The 14,205-nt window shown below is 42.0% G+C and overlaps 1 protein-coding gene across 2 annotated transcripts in view; it reads left to right on the top strand.

Moving 5' to 3' along the window:
• rxraa (retinoid X receptor, alpha a) overlaps positions 1 to 14,205 on the top strand; it is a 121,627-nt gene that overhangs the window by 62,784 nt on the left and 44,638 nt on the right. For both annotated transcript variants that reach the window (XM_059358243.1, XM_059358242.1), the window contains exon 3: positions 11,912 to 12,144. In XM_059358243.1, the coding sequence (XP_059214226.1) occupies positions 11,912 to 12,144 (233 nt within the window). The remainder of the gene's footprint in view (positions 1 to 11,911; positions 12,145 to 14,205) is intronic.

Below are 14,205 nucleotides of genomic sequence, written 5' to 3' on the forward strand. Positions count from 1 at the left end.
AATGGAAATCATCCATCACCTGCTGCCTCTGAATAAGTCATCAAGTGGCAAATTCCTCATTCTGATGTCACTGGAGGGAAGGGACAGTTTGTTTTTCCTCCTTAGTAATTGGCATAATTAGTCTCCACAGGCTGATGGCTTTATGACTACTGAGTCATAGCAAGAAAGCGAGCGGACGCACCTTGTAGATTAATTTCTCTTCCTCTCCACCACATCAGTGGCTGTTTTCCCTCGTCCCCATTCACATGAAAGTGTGTTTCATTTTGAATAAAACCTAAATCAACCCTTTTGGTTGAATTTTGTTAAGCTGGGCCCACAAACAGACCATTTCTTCTCTCTTTTTTATTCAAAAAATGCTTTTGTATGTGACTTTCCTTTTTATATCAGTAGTGAAAGGTAATCTCGCAGACACTCAACACTTGCTGCAGAATAATAATGCATCTTCACGCCTGATTTAACGCCGTCAAACTTCTGATAACATAACTGACAAAAAATGTGAAGCACTTATCGGATTTCTCATAGTTGCAGTTGTTAAATTACACTCAGGCTTGTGTTTTGCAGTCGGGTTATTATCTCCGTATTTATGTGTACATGTATATGCTGGGCCATGTGCCTTCAAGAGTGTTTTGGCAGTGAGTGAGGCAGATTAGGGCCTTTTGTTGTGATTTTCATCTCTGGGTGCAACAAAAGAGGAAGTTCGATGAATCATGGCTTCCTGGCTTCCTTGCATTTCCCCGGTTGTTGGGATTCATACAACAGACTCGGATGTGACAGCGCAGAGGGCCTTTACAGCACAGATATCACGTTTTTCTTAGCTATAATAGAGAAAATAGCCAAGCCATTTCCTCAATGCTGGAGGTTCTTCAAGGATAACAATGTAAGCGCTCTCAAATAACTGTCGTCCTGCGGATGTCAAAAATCAATCCCTTACTTCATCTGGTTAAGGTCATTCAGAAAGCCTGTTGTTCTTTAACATGTTGGAGTTTATTAACTTACTGTCCCTTTGCTACTTGCCAAGCTGCCATGTTGCTGAAAAGGTAACGAGTCCTCGATAAGACCTGAAGAGCACCAGTTGCAAATGTAATCTTCCTCTCCTGAAGGCAGCTCCACAGGCTGCAGCGGTAATTATCGCTCCATGCCATGTCTTTGATCAACTGCCATTGTCGGTTGCTACTGCTGATGTAAGCAGCTGAGCAAAGGACAGCCAGCGTGATGCATTCACCATGCTGGCTGTCCTTCATCTGTATTATACATCTCCTGCTCAGTCGTCTTTTTGCTATCTTTGTGTCTATTGTCCGTCTCTCCACTTGTTGCTCTGCTGACGATTTCAGACGGAGTGTAGCGAGGAATATTTGTGGTGCAAATAAAACAGACTTGGAGATACTTTCAGTGCAGACCACCACTCTACTCTGAGGCCATTTCAGGATAAGGTTTGAAAGCATTTTGTAAGAAGCCTATCTATATATTTTTGTCCACTACATTTTTATGGAAATACTGATAAACTATTGGCTTGATTTTCATGTAACTTGGTGAAAGAGTGTAGCATAAACCAAGGAAGAACCCATTTCATTTTGGAGCGAATTTGAATCACGATGGGGATACACTTTTCACTTTTGTTAAGATTGATGGATTGGGCATTTGTGCTGCATGTGATTTCGGGAAAATCTGAAAAATTTGGTTCCCATATATAACATCTTGCCTTATCTGTTTCCTTTGCACTACACAAATACTGGCCACAGCTATCATTGCCCTGGGCAAAAAATAAAACACTCTAATTTGTAACATCTATCAGCCTCCATCGGCTTTATAGGTGGTTGTAAAAAGCCTGTAAAGTATTTTCAAAATGAACAACAGATTTTGAATTCAGTCAGTGAAGGATTTCAATGGTGGGGGAAAAAAAAAAAACGTAATAGAAACTTGTCACCTGCTGCTTCAACATAACTCATCTGCTGTCTGAGGATGTGCATCATACCAACCATGCAGACACAGTGTCCAAAAGATGGTTAAATCCAGAACATCAAGGAGATGATTGCACCAGTTTAAACGTTTTGGCAAGACATGACAAGCAGTATGTCAGAATCCTCATACCTAAGTATTTCCAGGCTACTTTAGCAGCATTTGCCCAGCCTCTCTTTGCGCAGCGCTGCCCGCAGGCTGGCTGTGAGCTCCCAGGGAGAGATGCTATATCACCTCTGAGCTAAAGAGAACAATTAGGCCATATCAGCAGATCAGAGGGTTGGCAGCCGGGGCACAGCCAGCAATAGCGCCAGTAATCTGTGGCTTAGCTGGCACCTCGCCACGGCCAGCCGCGGCTCCATGGCCTCTTCAGACACTTAAGAGTCACACAGGGCACCGGCATGCCCCAGGAGCTGGCGCTTTCATCCACATGCTATCAGGGTGATGCATTGGAATGGGTGGAAAATAAATGGAGCCCGCGAGAGACAGAAAAGAGTAAAAGGGAGGTGGGAGGGAAGGAATTAAGTCTTTAATGAGGGCAGTTGTTTCAGCAGGCAAAAAGAATCGGGTTATATCAACACTGTATCAAATGATGGTTGTTAGCGGCCCACCTACTGTGAAATTATGGGTGGCCTGTTTTGGGTCTTTTCTGCCACTTATCCCACATTACTTACACTTTTTTCTTTAGCTCCCTTTTTTAGTTGGCAGCTGGATGCCAGCAGATAGGGGCCTTAACAGACAGCTGTCACAAAGGTGCAGATATAGTTGCAGCTGCTCTGTCTGATCATATCTCGTCTTGGCATGAGTCACTGTTAAAGAACCCGCATCCCTTCATGGCTTTTTACACCTTCTCCAAGCCTCATTTGCTGTAATGATATAGGATTTGATGTAATAAGACTGGGGGGAAAAACCTTGTAAACATAATGTATGATTGTCTCCCGAAGTGTGTCTTTGATTGTGCAGGGATTATAAAAAGCACAAAGACAACAGGGAACAAACGCCTGGGAACAAAACCTTGTTGTCGCCAAGCTTTGTGCATTAAGTTAGGCTGTGATGGCCTTTGCTTAGATCCCAATCTCAGAGGTGATGTTCAGATCCTATGATCTGCAACTATTAGTTTATTCTTGGATGTTTTGTGCATTGTTTTGCATCAACATCACTTCTGATCAGTCCTAGGTTTGCATATTTATTTTAATCTAACAATATCTGCATATGAATGCAGAATCTGGAGGTAATTTTTATTTGAAGCGTTCTGTTTTTCGTTTGTAGTCTGAGTAGTAATGACCGATCATGAGTGAGTGGGCTTTGGTTGCAGGATGGTAAACAGTTGTTCAGGAGGAATGCATTAGCTGAAATGCAGTCTGAGAAGCCATTGGCTATTGTCTGTTGATGATTCAGCTTTTTAATATTTTTTTGCATTCATATGTCCATCACAAACGGACTTTTTGTAAAATACTTCAGCCTTCCATTCATCTCTTAAGTCAAACTCCATTCTCGTGTTTCAATGTGCATAGAAGAGAGAGTTTTCATCTGGATATCTTCTTTTTACACCTGAACCCCAGAAATATTGGCTGTTGCCTCGGAGGCCAATTGTTTCCAAGACTAGGTATCACATAAAAACTAAAAATTGTGTACTGCATATTCTGACAAAATAGGGTATGAAAATAAAGAACCATTATTAAGTCCACACTGACCATAATTTGCACTAGAAGTGAGACATGCTTCAAAAGATTCTATCTGTTCAACCCACAACAACTCCAATCAGCATTCAGTGCAGCAAGACTGTCTTCACCAGGCTGACTAATACCATATAAATGTCTTGTCTGTTCGAAAGACAAAAATAGCCTTCAAGTAGGCTGCATGATAGGTATCACAAGTACACAGGAACAGGTAGCTACCCACTGAAGACCTATATATGCATTGTGAAACTGACTGACACTGGATTGCAACTTCACCAATCAAATGCATTGCAAAAGGACCTTTAGCCAGTGCTCATAATGTTTAATATCACCTAGTAACATATGAACAGCCAGTTCACCCACACACATGCACAAACACGCACGCACACACACATGCACACACACACACACACACACACACACACACACACACACACTACCTCTCCTATCCATAGAGTAAACACATCAGACTGGGATATTTACTCTTTGGACCTTAACTGAAGGGACCAGATTAGTCTGTTTATATAGTGGAAAACAGTAGGGAGACAGTGCCTGACTAATGAGCATACACACACACACACATACACACACACACACACACACACACACACACACATTGCATTTAATTATAATCACAGATAGAAAGTAAAAACAAAAGGCTGATGAGTAATGGTCCAACTGTTGAAACACACATACAAACTCACACACACACACACACCTTCATGGACGATTAAGTGAAACATCAGCCTGCTGTCGTCATGGTGATATAGACATCAGCAGTAAAAACTCTAAAAATGAAGCTGTTATGCCGACTCCTGTGTTATTTTGGGCTCTGGGTTTTTACGCAACTGACTGAATCTCTTGGGTTTTTTTGTTGAATGTTTTTCCCCTCTACTCTCCTCTTCCTCTGAACACATCCTGAGAAATGCTAATGACTAGCGTTTCATCCTGACTGTGCTCTGGCGCTCGGCGCGCTTCAAAAACTGACTCACCTGCCTCTCCTAAAACGTCCCTGTGAATAATAAAAAAATCTCCTTGTCGGCTCAAATCAACACATGAAGAAAAAAAAAAGAATGGGGGGTAAGTTATTGTTGACAGGCTGCAGCTTCATCCAGCTTTCTCTCAGTGAGGAACCGCAGTTTGCTTATTTGCTACGGTGTAGGTGCAAGTGACTCATGACTGCTTCATTTACGCCAAAGTCACTCCATGAAATGATCGTTTTTTTCCTGGCTGCTGTCTCGCCAATGGCATCATCCCTCAGCTGACCCACTGCCAGCTGGGTGGTATAGAAAACCCATTGTGTGCTCAAGGATCTGCATGGAGCCAGTTTGATTTTTGTTTGTTTGTTTGTGCACATTTGTGTGTGCTTGTGCTGTCGTGAAAGCTCTAATAAAGTCTCAGGAGAATGCAGGATTGCACAAAAGCTATATAGGGGTATTAACCTAAAACTGCACTGCTCCATCCATCCTTTTGTGAGCGCCGACGACCCAAAGCATTATGACGGGACTATTGACAGTCAAATCCACTGATCATGAGTGAAGAGATTTAAAGAAAAAGTGGCAACTGGACGTAAAGTATGTGATTTACTGAGATTTATGAGCTCTCCCTTTCTGTTTTTGCTGCATCCCACGTCCTCGTGTTCCACTAAATCTCCCCCGTGGCACCAGTAGATGAATAATAGAGGAGGAGAGTTAGCCGCCGAGTGAAAAATGAGCATCTGTCGGCTTGTGCATAGGCACATGCTTGTGACTGTAAATGTGTTTATAGAAAGGCAAGACACAACAGATTGGTGTCCAGACGTATGGTGAAGGAGACATTGACAGTGAAGACACATGAAGCTACAGGAGCCATTTGTGAGGTAACAGGAAAAGACGGACTTGGTGGTTTCATCTGCTCTCGGGATGGTTCGGACCATCGTGGGGGATGTAGGGGTGCACTTTCCATCTATAATGCATCATCCGTTGCTGTTGGCAGAGGCAACATGAGCTCAGGGGCCAGTTAGGGAATGCAACCGTTGGTGTTATTTTGCAGCCAGCTGAGTCATTTGTAGTCTTTACAAAAGCTGTGTGGAGGCAGTGGTTCGTTATCTCTATGGGTTGTAACCCCTCAACACAGGTTGATTTTCCCATTTAGATTGGTTCATTTCAGTCCTGGGTGAAGAGGTGAAGTGATTCAGTATTTTCAAGTTGATTGATTCATGTAATGCTTTAAAAAACAAAACTTTTTTTTTTTTTGCAGTGCCCTACATTTAGCTCTGTGTACCATAGAAAGCATGGGCTACGTTTCAGATAAACATTATATAAACCAAATTAAAAATAGATTGTGTTTTAATACATTATAGAAAGGCCTAATTACAGTACAAAAGTAAACAGTCTGGCAGCAAAGGTGCCAAACATTTACTATCAATTAACAGTAAACAACCGTAAGTTACTTTACACTTTGTGTTGCATTTATATGTATGAAAAGCGCTATATAAATAAAGTTTGATTGAGTTTGATTACAGATATTTTATTGAAAAATTCAGATCTATATCTTTTAAAAATGCATATCTGTAGAAAAACTACATTTTTTTTACATTAAATTGAAAGGTTAACTTTACAAAAACCATTAAGCAATTGAATAATCCTGTAAAACAAAATAAAAAGCTTTCATTTCCCATTATATTAATTTGCAGATATGAACTTAAAGTGTAAATGCTGCAATACTTTTGACAACCTTACAGCCCTTGATTTTATTCATGAGGCTCCTTGAGGGGGTCGTGACCCCCAATTAAGAAAGAATTGCTACACTGAAAAAAAAATTGGAGTGACATTTACTTTAATAGAACTACTTTTTTTTTTTTTATGAAAATACACAAGTAAATTGCAGATTCACTGATGTCCCCTCAATTACTTGGAAATATCAACTAATTAAGCCAAGAACTGGTTTAGTGAATATTACTTGGAACAAATGATTCAATTTACATACAAAACTGTGGAAAATAATAACAAACAATCACTAAGTAATGCACTACATGAAAAACTGCTATTTTAAAGTAAAAGCACTGAATTCGTATTTCTTTGTAGAATTTATCCAGATGATTGAAATAATAATGACAGGGCCAAATAAATCGCTTTTTTTCAGTGTATGGGAGGAACTGAAACTAGTCGTGGCGTGTGTCTTTTTGTCACAATCAGACAGTAGTTGTGAATCACACAACAAGATAAAATAATTAAGGAGAGATGGAAAGTCATAGGTGTCTGTTACAGATTTCCTGTCAGCCTCCAGTCTGCCACCTTTCACTAGAGTCTGTATAGCTGACTAATAGTGCAACCTCCACTGTGTTCCTTCAGGATATGCTCTCCTCTGCCAACAAGTAAGAGTATCAATGACTCAGTGTAACTATAGAGACCACAGAACATCCTCCTCTTCCACTTCATTAGCTTTTCAACACCGTATACCGAAATAGCAAATCAACTACCAAAAATGATTCATATGAGTTGTTAAAGTTAGAGAGTGATCACCTTTATAAATGAAAATATTTCAACATTCATGACATTCACACCAGTTTTTATGGTGGCCAAAAAGTTATTTTAAAGTAAGCTTGAAGTGGATTTTAGCCTGTCTTTCTTCATTAAAAGATCTTCAACTTGTTGTTCACCACAAACTGCAGTGCCTGCATTGAAATCTACCTTTCCATGAGAAATATGAGGCCTCTGAAGCTCCTTTTGCTTTCATTCTGAACAAACCTAAACAACCTATTATAAATATTCCCACCTTTTCTGCAGAACAAATGACAGGTGGTGTCATTTTTCTTGAAAGGACGCCCGTTAATCACACCCACGACAGATCAGCTGTCAAAAAAAGCATAAACAAAGGTTGTTCCAAGCTTTTGGATGAACGCCATTCGTTGTCATTTTTATGTTTCGCACCGTCCCCTTTCATCTCATCATCCATCCTCATCTCGATCATCCATTTATCATGTTCTAAATGCACGAGCCAGCAACAGCCACAGACACAAATTGGCAAATTTCCTCCGTGTAATCACACCCAACGGCAGAACAAAAGAGCGAGAAAAGCGAGAGCGAGGGAGGGGAGCATTGTTTAGAAACAGGAGATGCTTGTATGGAGTACAGAAGTGATAAGTGGAGAACTCTGTCTGCGGCTGCCTGTAAGATGGGCCCTAATTTGCTTATTTGTAGCTGTCAGTTGTGCTTTTGTGTGCCCAGCGATCCAGGCCAATTGACAGGCTCAGACGCACTTCAACCCCTATCTAAGCACGAGTCAACCTCTTCGTGGACGACTGCCACCTGTTTCTTGGATGCTTAAATCATTTTTTATTCCGCTGTCTTCTCCTGCCCTGCACTCGCTCGCTGGTTTACTTTTTTTGCACAGTCTTATCTAATCTTGTGAGCATGTTTATTTTATGCTTTTTGCAGATAGTGCAAACAGTCGCCGGAGCTTGTTGTGTTTCCTCAAGAACATGTTTTACTTCACAGCTTGGGATGAAGGGGCTGTACACAGGCAGAGTGTCACCGTGACAGTTTTACTGTATACTGAAGAAAAAAAAAAACAATCCAGTCTTTGCCGTCTACTTTCCTTTAACTGTTTTTACATTTTTTCTGCTAAACTTTCTACTTCTGTGTTGTCATTTCTTTTCTTTTCCTGTCTTGTCCCCTTGTTTCCTCTCCTTACCTTGTTTCCTCTATTCTCCTTTTCATCCCTTCCTCCTCTCATTTCTCTCCTCTCCACTCCTCTCCTCTACTCCTTTACTCTCCATTCCTCTCCATTCCTCTCCTCTACTCCTTTACTCTCCACTCCTCTCCTCTACTCCTTTACTCACCATTCCTCTCCTCTACTCCTTTACTCTCATTCCTCTCCTTTACTCCTTTACTCCTTTACTCCTTTACTCTCCATTCCTCTCCTCTACTCCTTTACTCTCCACTCCTCTCCTCTACTCCTTTACTCTCCATTCCTCTCCTCTACTCCTTTACTCTCCACTCCTCTCCTCTACTCCTTTACTCTCATTCCTCTCCTCTACTCCTTTACTCTCCATTCCTCTCCTCTACTCCTTTACTCTCTACTCCCCTCCTCTACTCCTTTACTCTCCTCTCCACTCCTCTACTCCTTTACTCTCCACTCCTCTCCTCTACTCCTTTACTCTCATTCCTCTCCTTTACTCCTTTACTCTCCATTCATCTCCTTTACTCCTTTACTCTCCACTCCTCTCCTCTACTCCTTTACTCTCCATTCCTCTCCTCTACTCCTTTACTCTCCACTCCTCTCCTCTACTCCTTTACTCTCATTCCTCTCCTCTACTCCTTTACTCTCCATTCCTCTCCTCTACTCCTTTACTCTCCACTCCCCTCCTCTACTCCTTTACTCTCCTCTCCACTCCTCTACTCCTTTACTCTCCTCTCCGCTCCTCTACTCCTTTACTCTCCACTCCTCTCCTCTACTCCTTTACTCTCATTCCTCTCCTTTACTCCTTTACTTCTTTACTCTCCATTCCTCTCCTCTACTCCTTTACTCTCCATTCCCCTCCTCTACTCCTTTACTCTCCTCTCCGCTCCTCTACTCCTTTACTCTCCACTCCTCTCCTCTACTCCTTTACTCTCCACTCCTCTCCTCTACTCCTTTACTCTCCTCTCCTCTCCTCTCCTCTTCTTTCCTCTCCTCTCTGGGGAGGATTAGGACAGAGTCCTTTTCATCCTGCTGTAATCCTACACTGGCAACCCAACTCCAACAAGAATAAACACACACACACATTTTGCTGTGAGATATCTATATGTTCTTGGGGCTTTTCCCAAATAAGACCATACACATACAATATGACCACGTAACCACACAGTTGGCTTCATGTTCATCTGGAAAAAAGAAAGTCACAACGATGTGGGGGAGATTTTGCAGTTAATTTTCTGCTCTGGTTGTTTCTCTTCTCCAAAAAAAAAGGTGGAAGAGTGAGAGACATAAGGAATTAATGGGAGAGAGAGATACATAAACAGTCTGCTGTACCTCCCAGCCCGTCTCTGTCATCCCCCCCTCGAGGTGGGGCCTTGCTGGGACTCCAGTCAGCTGAGCTCCCCCCTGCTGAGACCTACAATGGCAGATTGGCAACTCTAATACCACAGCTCTCTTTATCTGCCTGAATTAAAACCCAATTGGCGAAGGGTTATGGGAATTGCTGGCTCAGGGAGAGCATTTTATTTATTTATTTTATTTTTCAGGAATTACGTGTGTGGGCGCATTTTAGGAAAAAAAATATATAATCAGAGGGATAGAAGCTCGAGGGGGTATCAGTCAGAGGATTAAACACTGAACTAATACAGCTAGATGCAGAGCCGTTGTTAGCCCTTTATTAAGAAGGATGTGTGTTTGTTTTCAAAAGGATGGGGCCCATGTGTGTATGTGCGTGTATGTGCTTCCAGGAAGTGCTTGTGAGGCAAGCAGGATGTGCAGGAAGTGTTTGGCTTGGCAGAGCTGCCAGCTAGGTTGCTGCTCTGAGGATTGCTGATGCGAGGGACAAAGATGCAAAGATTCCCCTCTTTTGTCCTGCATTCGCACAGCAGAAACACAGAGAACACACACACAGAACCACACACACACACACACACACACAAAAGCCTGTAAAGTCAGCTGGGACAGAGACAAAGCACTCCAGGAAAGTAGCTGTGAACTGGACTCGTTACTCTCGGGCTGTCATCTAATTGAGCCATCCATCAGTTTTATTCCGCTGCGAGGAAACACAGGAACCTGGTCACTTGTGAAACGTGGGAGTGTGATGGACAAGCCACACTTATTACATAACCTGGCCATGTCCCCGCTGCACAGAGAGCAAAGTTTTTTGGTGTCAAAATAGGACAGGGTTTTATAAGAGGGGGGCATGTTAGGACGAAGGACTCAGCAGAGGTCAACCTAAGCCCTGTTATGTCAACTGTAGGGGAGTGTCATTTAGATAAATTGTTCTATCATGATATATATGTCATTTTTTGTGAAACAAAATAGAATAATCTGATGGAAATGCCCTTTAAATACCAGAGAAATACACAGACACAACTTATTCTGCTCATAATTATCTCACTTATGGTAAATACGGTCCATTACAAGTCAGCTTCTAACGTGAGGTAGAAACATTATTACTCCTTTAGCTAATCAACATTTTCATTGTTTATTAATCAAACTATCATTTTCTCGATTCATCAATTATTGTTATAGTCCAAAATGGCTTCTTCACGTGTCTTATTTTGTCCAACCAACAATCTTTAACACATTCTAATTTATATATTAGCCGCAAATTGTTCCATTTCAGAAGCTGAAACCTTTAAATTTAAATGTAAACCTGTACCTGATCATAAGAAACTCATGAGGAGAAACTCTGAGGGAAAAAAAGTTGCCAAAGAGGAGTCATCCCTCCTCCATGATGTGCAGATTGGACAGAAAGAAGACAAGGATAGATGGAGACAATCCTGAATGAAAAGTAAGAGAATCTGTGTTGAAAGATGAGAGAGGAGAGAGGGAGTTTTTATCAGTGCACATTCAACCCCGTCGACAAATTCTCCGTGACATACCGCAGTACCCTCCGTCTGCTCGCGCTCCCGCCTGTCCCATATCTTCTGTGTTGACAGCTGATGGGAAGATGGCCCGCTCGCTCAAGGTAAAGAGTAGGCCTCTTTCTAGGAAGGAGAAGAATGGCAGAAAGAGCATATAAGCTCTTGTACAAAACACATGACCTTATTCTTCTTAACATCACCTCGGACTTCAATCTTGCTGTAGATTTCCCCGGTGCTCCAGCACAAGGTCATATATTTAATCCTCCTGGGCCACTGCTCCACTCATCTGCCACATACATTATAGATCTGCATCCTGTCCTCATAGATCCCTGAGGGAAGCACTTGTGATGAGGTAAACTCCTCATAGAGGGACAGAACCAGTGTATGACAGATCAAGAGAACCTCTGTGACATAATGGTCAGCCTTCTTTGAATCACATGTCAGGATTTGTTGTTTTCACCAGAGCTATCGTTGGATTTAATTGTCTCGGGTGTTTTCACTGAAATGTCCATTTTCCTGGAGCGCACTCAGATGCAACAACTACTTTCACACTTCACCAGATGTGTTGGATTCCTGGTGCCAATAACTTTACACAGGAAAAACTTGAATTAGCTCAAGTGTGAAAATCTCCTTTTAAAAAAATATAAAGGTGTTTTTGAACAACATGTTTTTCAAAATACGTTTTCTGTTAAAACACAAATTACCAAAACTTTTTCTAACTCTTTTTTCCATTTTTTTTCTTACCAGATTCGAGCCACCTGTCATCGCCCCTGGGCTCACCCACATCTCACCGGGGAATGCACCCATCTCTGCTCAGCCCGACGTCCATGGGGCCCTCGGGCTCTCTCCACTCTCCCATCAGCACGCTGAGTTCACCCATGAACGGCCTGGCCTCACCCTTCTCCGTCATCAGCTCGCCCATGGGTTCCCACTCCATGAACTCGCCCGGCATGGGCTACGGCCCCAGCGTCAGCCCCCAGGTGAGGCCTGTGACAGAGCCACAGATATGCATGTGCACACACACTTTTAAACAGTATGTTCAGTACAGATGCATATTCAGCCGTTAGGTCCTCAGGGTTGAGCAAATACGTGGAAAAAACCTGGAGCAATGGCGAAGTTATTGGAGTTAATGAATGTGAGAAGAAGTCAGTAGGAGTATTTGGACGAAAGAGTTCTGGGGACTCCCTGAAAGAAACTGCCCACCTGGGAGATCCCCCGAAGACCAAATATCATCAAGGTCTCTTTTTCTGTTGGCATTACCACCGCCAGCAGGAATGCTGCTATCAAAAAACAGACAAAATTACTAAAAAAAACACACAAAATGAAAAAAAAATGACACAAAATTACTGAAAAAACACTAAATTACTTTAAAAAAAGTCACAAAATAACCAAAAAAAGACACAAAATTACCCAAAAAAACCCACAAAATTACTAAAAAAGGCCTTCCGGTAACAACAACATGGCAGATAATAAACGGTCCGCTAGCAGCTGCCTTTGTTTTTGTTAACGTCGTCATAGAAACAAGTGAAACAAAGCTCCAGCTTGCACAATAAAGGGACTTCCACACACAACACGGTAAAGTGCCATTCATATAAAACTCAGATTAAACTTTCACATCAAGGTGAGGGCCACAAAATATCATCACGGGGGCCGCAATTGGCCCGCGAGCCGCAAGTTTGAGACCCATGATTTAGACCATGCACCATCAGTTCCTTGTGGTAAAAACACACAGGACTACCATCAACAATATTAATTTCTTTAGTTCATGACATTAAATAGTTTAGTTTATTTAGTTTTAATTTCATCTAGAGAGTAATATACTACTACTGTAAAGTAGCTTCAACAAGACACCTTATGTACATTACAACAAACACCTTGCAACTTGTCAATAAGAGAGTTTTAGATGTGCTGCTTTCTGCATTTAAAAAAAATCTTTAACAGAGCTAAGCAAGATGTTTCCCCCTGCTTCCACTCTAAGCTAAGCTAACCATCTATTAGCTGTAGCAACATATTAATTGGACAGACATGACAGCAGCATCAATTTCTCCCTTAAATAAAAACTAAAATAGGTCAAAAGTGTGACAAATTATAGTGTGTTTAGGGCCAAGCTGCATTCTGAAACCAGAAATCTTCATGTTCAGCTGCCTCTGCCATGGTTTCATGAGCTGTGTATTCTAACCCAAATTCAGCTGCCCTATAAACCAACCAGAAAAATGGTTGAGTATGATGTCTTACAAACTGTACTCACATGTCTTAGAAGTGCAAATTACAGTCACTTACAGTTGCACACACATAATTTTCCTAAGCCAGGCCCCAGCAGACAGAGGCCCGGCTTTGACCCTGTGCCACAGTTAATCAAGGCCTATTCAGCCGGGATTCCACAGTACTTTGCTCTGTCACTCTTTCTTCCATATCTGAGGCCGATTTGTCACTCTCTCCCGCCATATTTAGCTCTTCTTTCTTCTTCTCTCTGGCTGTCCTCTTTTCTCTTTTTTTCCCCATTTCTTGTTTTCTTATTCCTTGTCTCTTTCACACCATCTCCATTTCCTGTCTCCTCCTCTCTGTCTTCGTCATTTTTTTTTTTGTTCCATCAGTAAGCCTCAGTTTCTTTGGTTTAAAAAAAAACACACACACAATTAAGACATCAAAGCCTGCAGTGGCCCAGTTTCCGTCTGGAGCCATATCTAAAATTGAAATTGTTTCCCCCCCAAAATGCAGTGGCTGCCCTTTTTTGTGTTTGTGAATAATTGTGTTTAAGTGTGTCGGCAATGTGATGCTATTTGGGATGGGCTCTCTCTGCTATTGTTGGGCTTATCGCCCAAGTGTCCCACATGTAATGGAGTTAAGGGTGGATTAGGGGCACTTTCAGAAAGCGGCCAGAATCTTTCATTGCTAGAAAGCCTCCCTTCCCCCTCCCCACCAACCTCCTTCTGATTCTTCTCCACTTTTTAATTCCAACACTTTCATCCGTGCTGCTGTTTCTGTCCCGGAGCGGCATACTTGGTATGCAGGTTGGATGTTTAGGTAGCAAACGTTACAGT

Source organism: Centropristis striata, chromosome 19 (assembly GCF_030273125.1).
Source record: "Centropristis striata isolate RG_2023a ecotype Rhode Island chromosome 19, C.striata_1.0, whole genome shotgun sequence".
NCBI lineage: Eukaryota > Metazoa > Chordata > Actinopteri > Perciformes > Serranidae > Centropristis > Centropristis striata.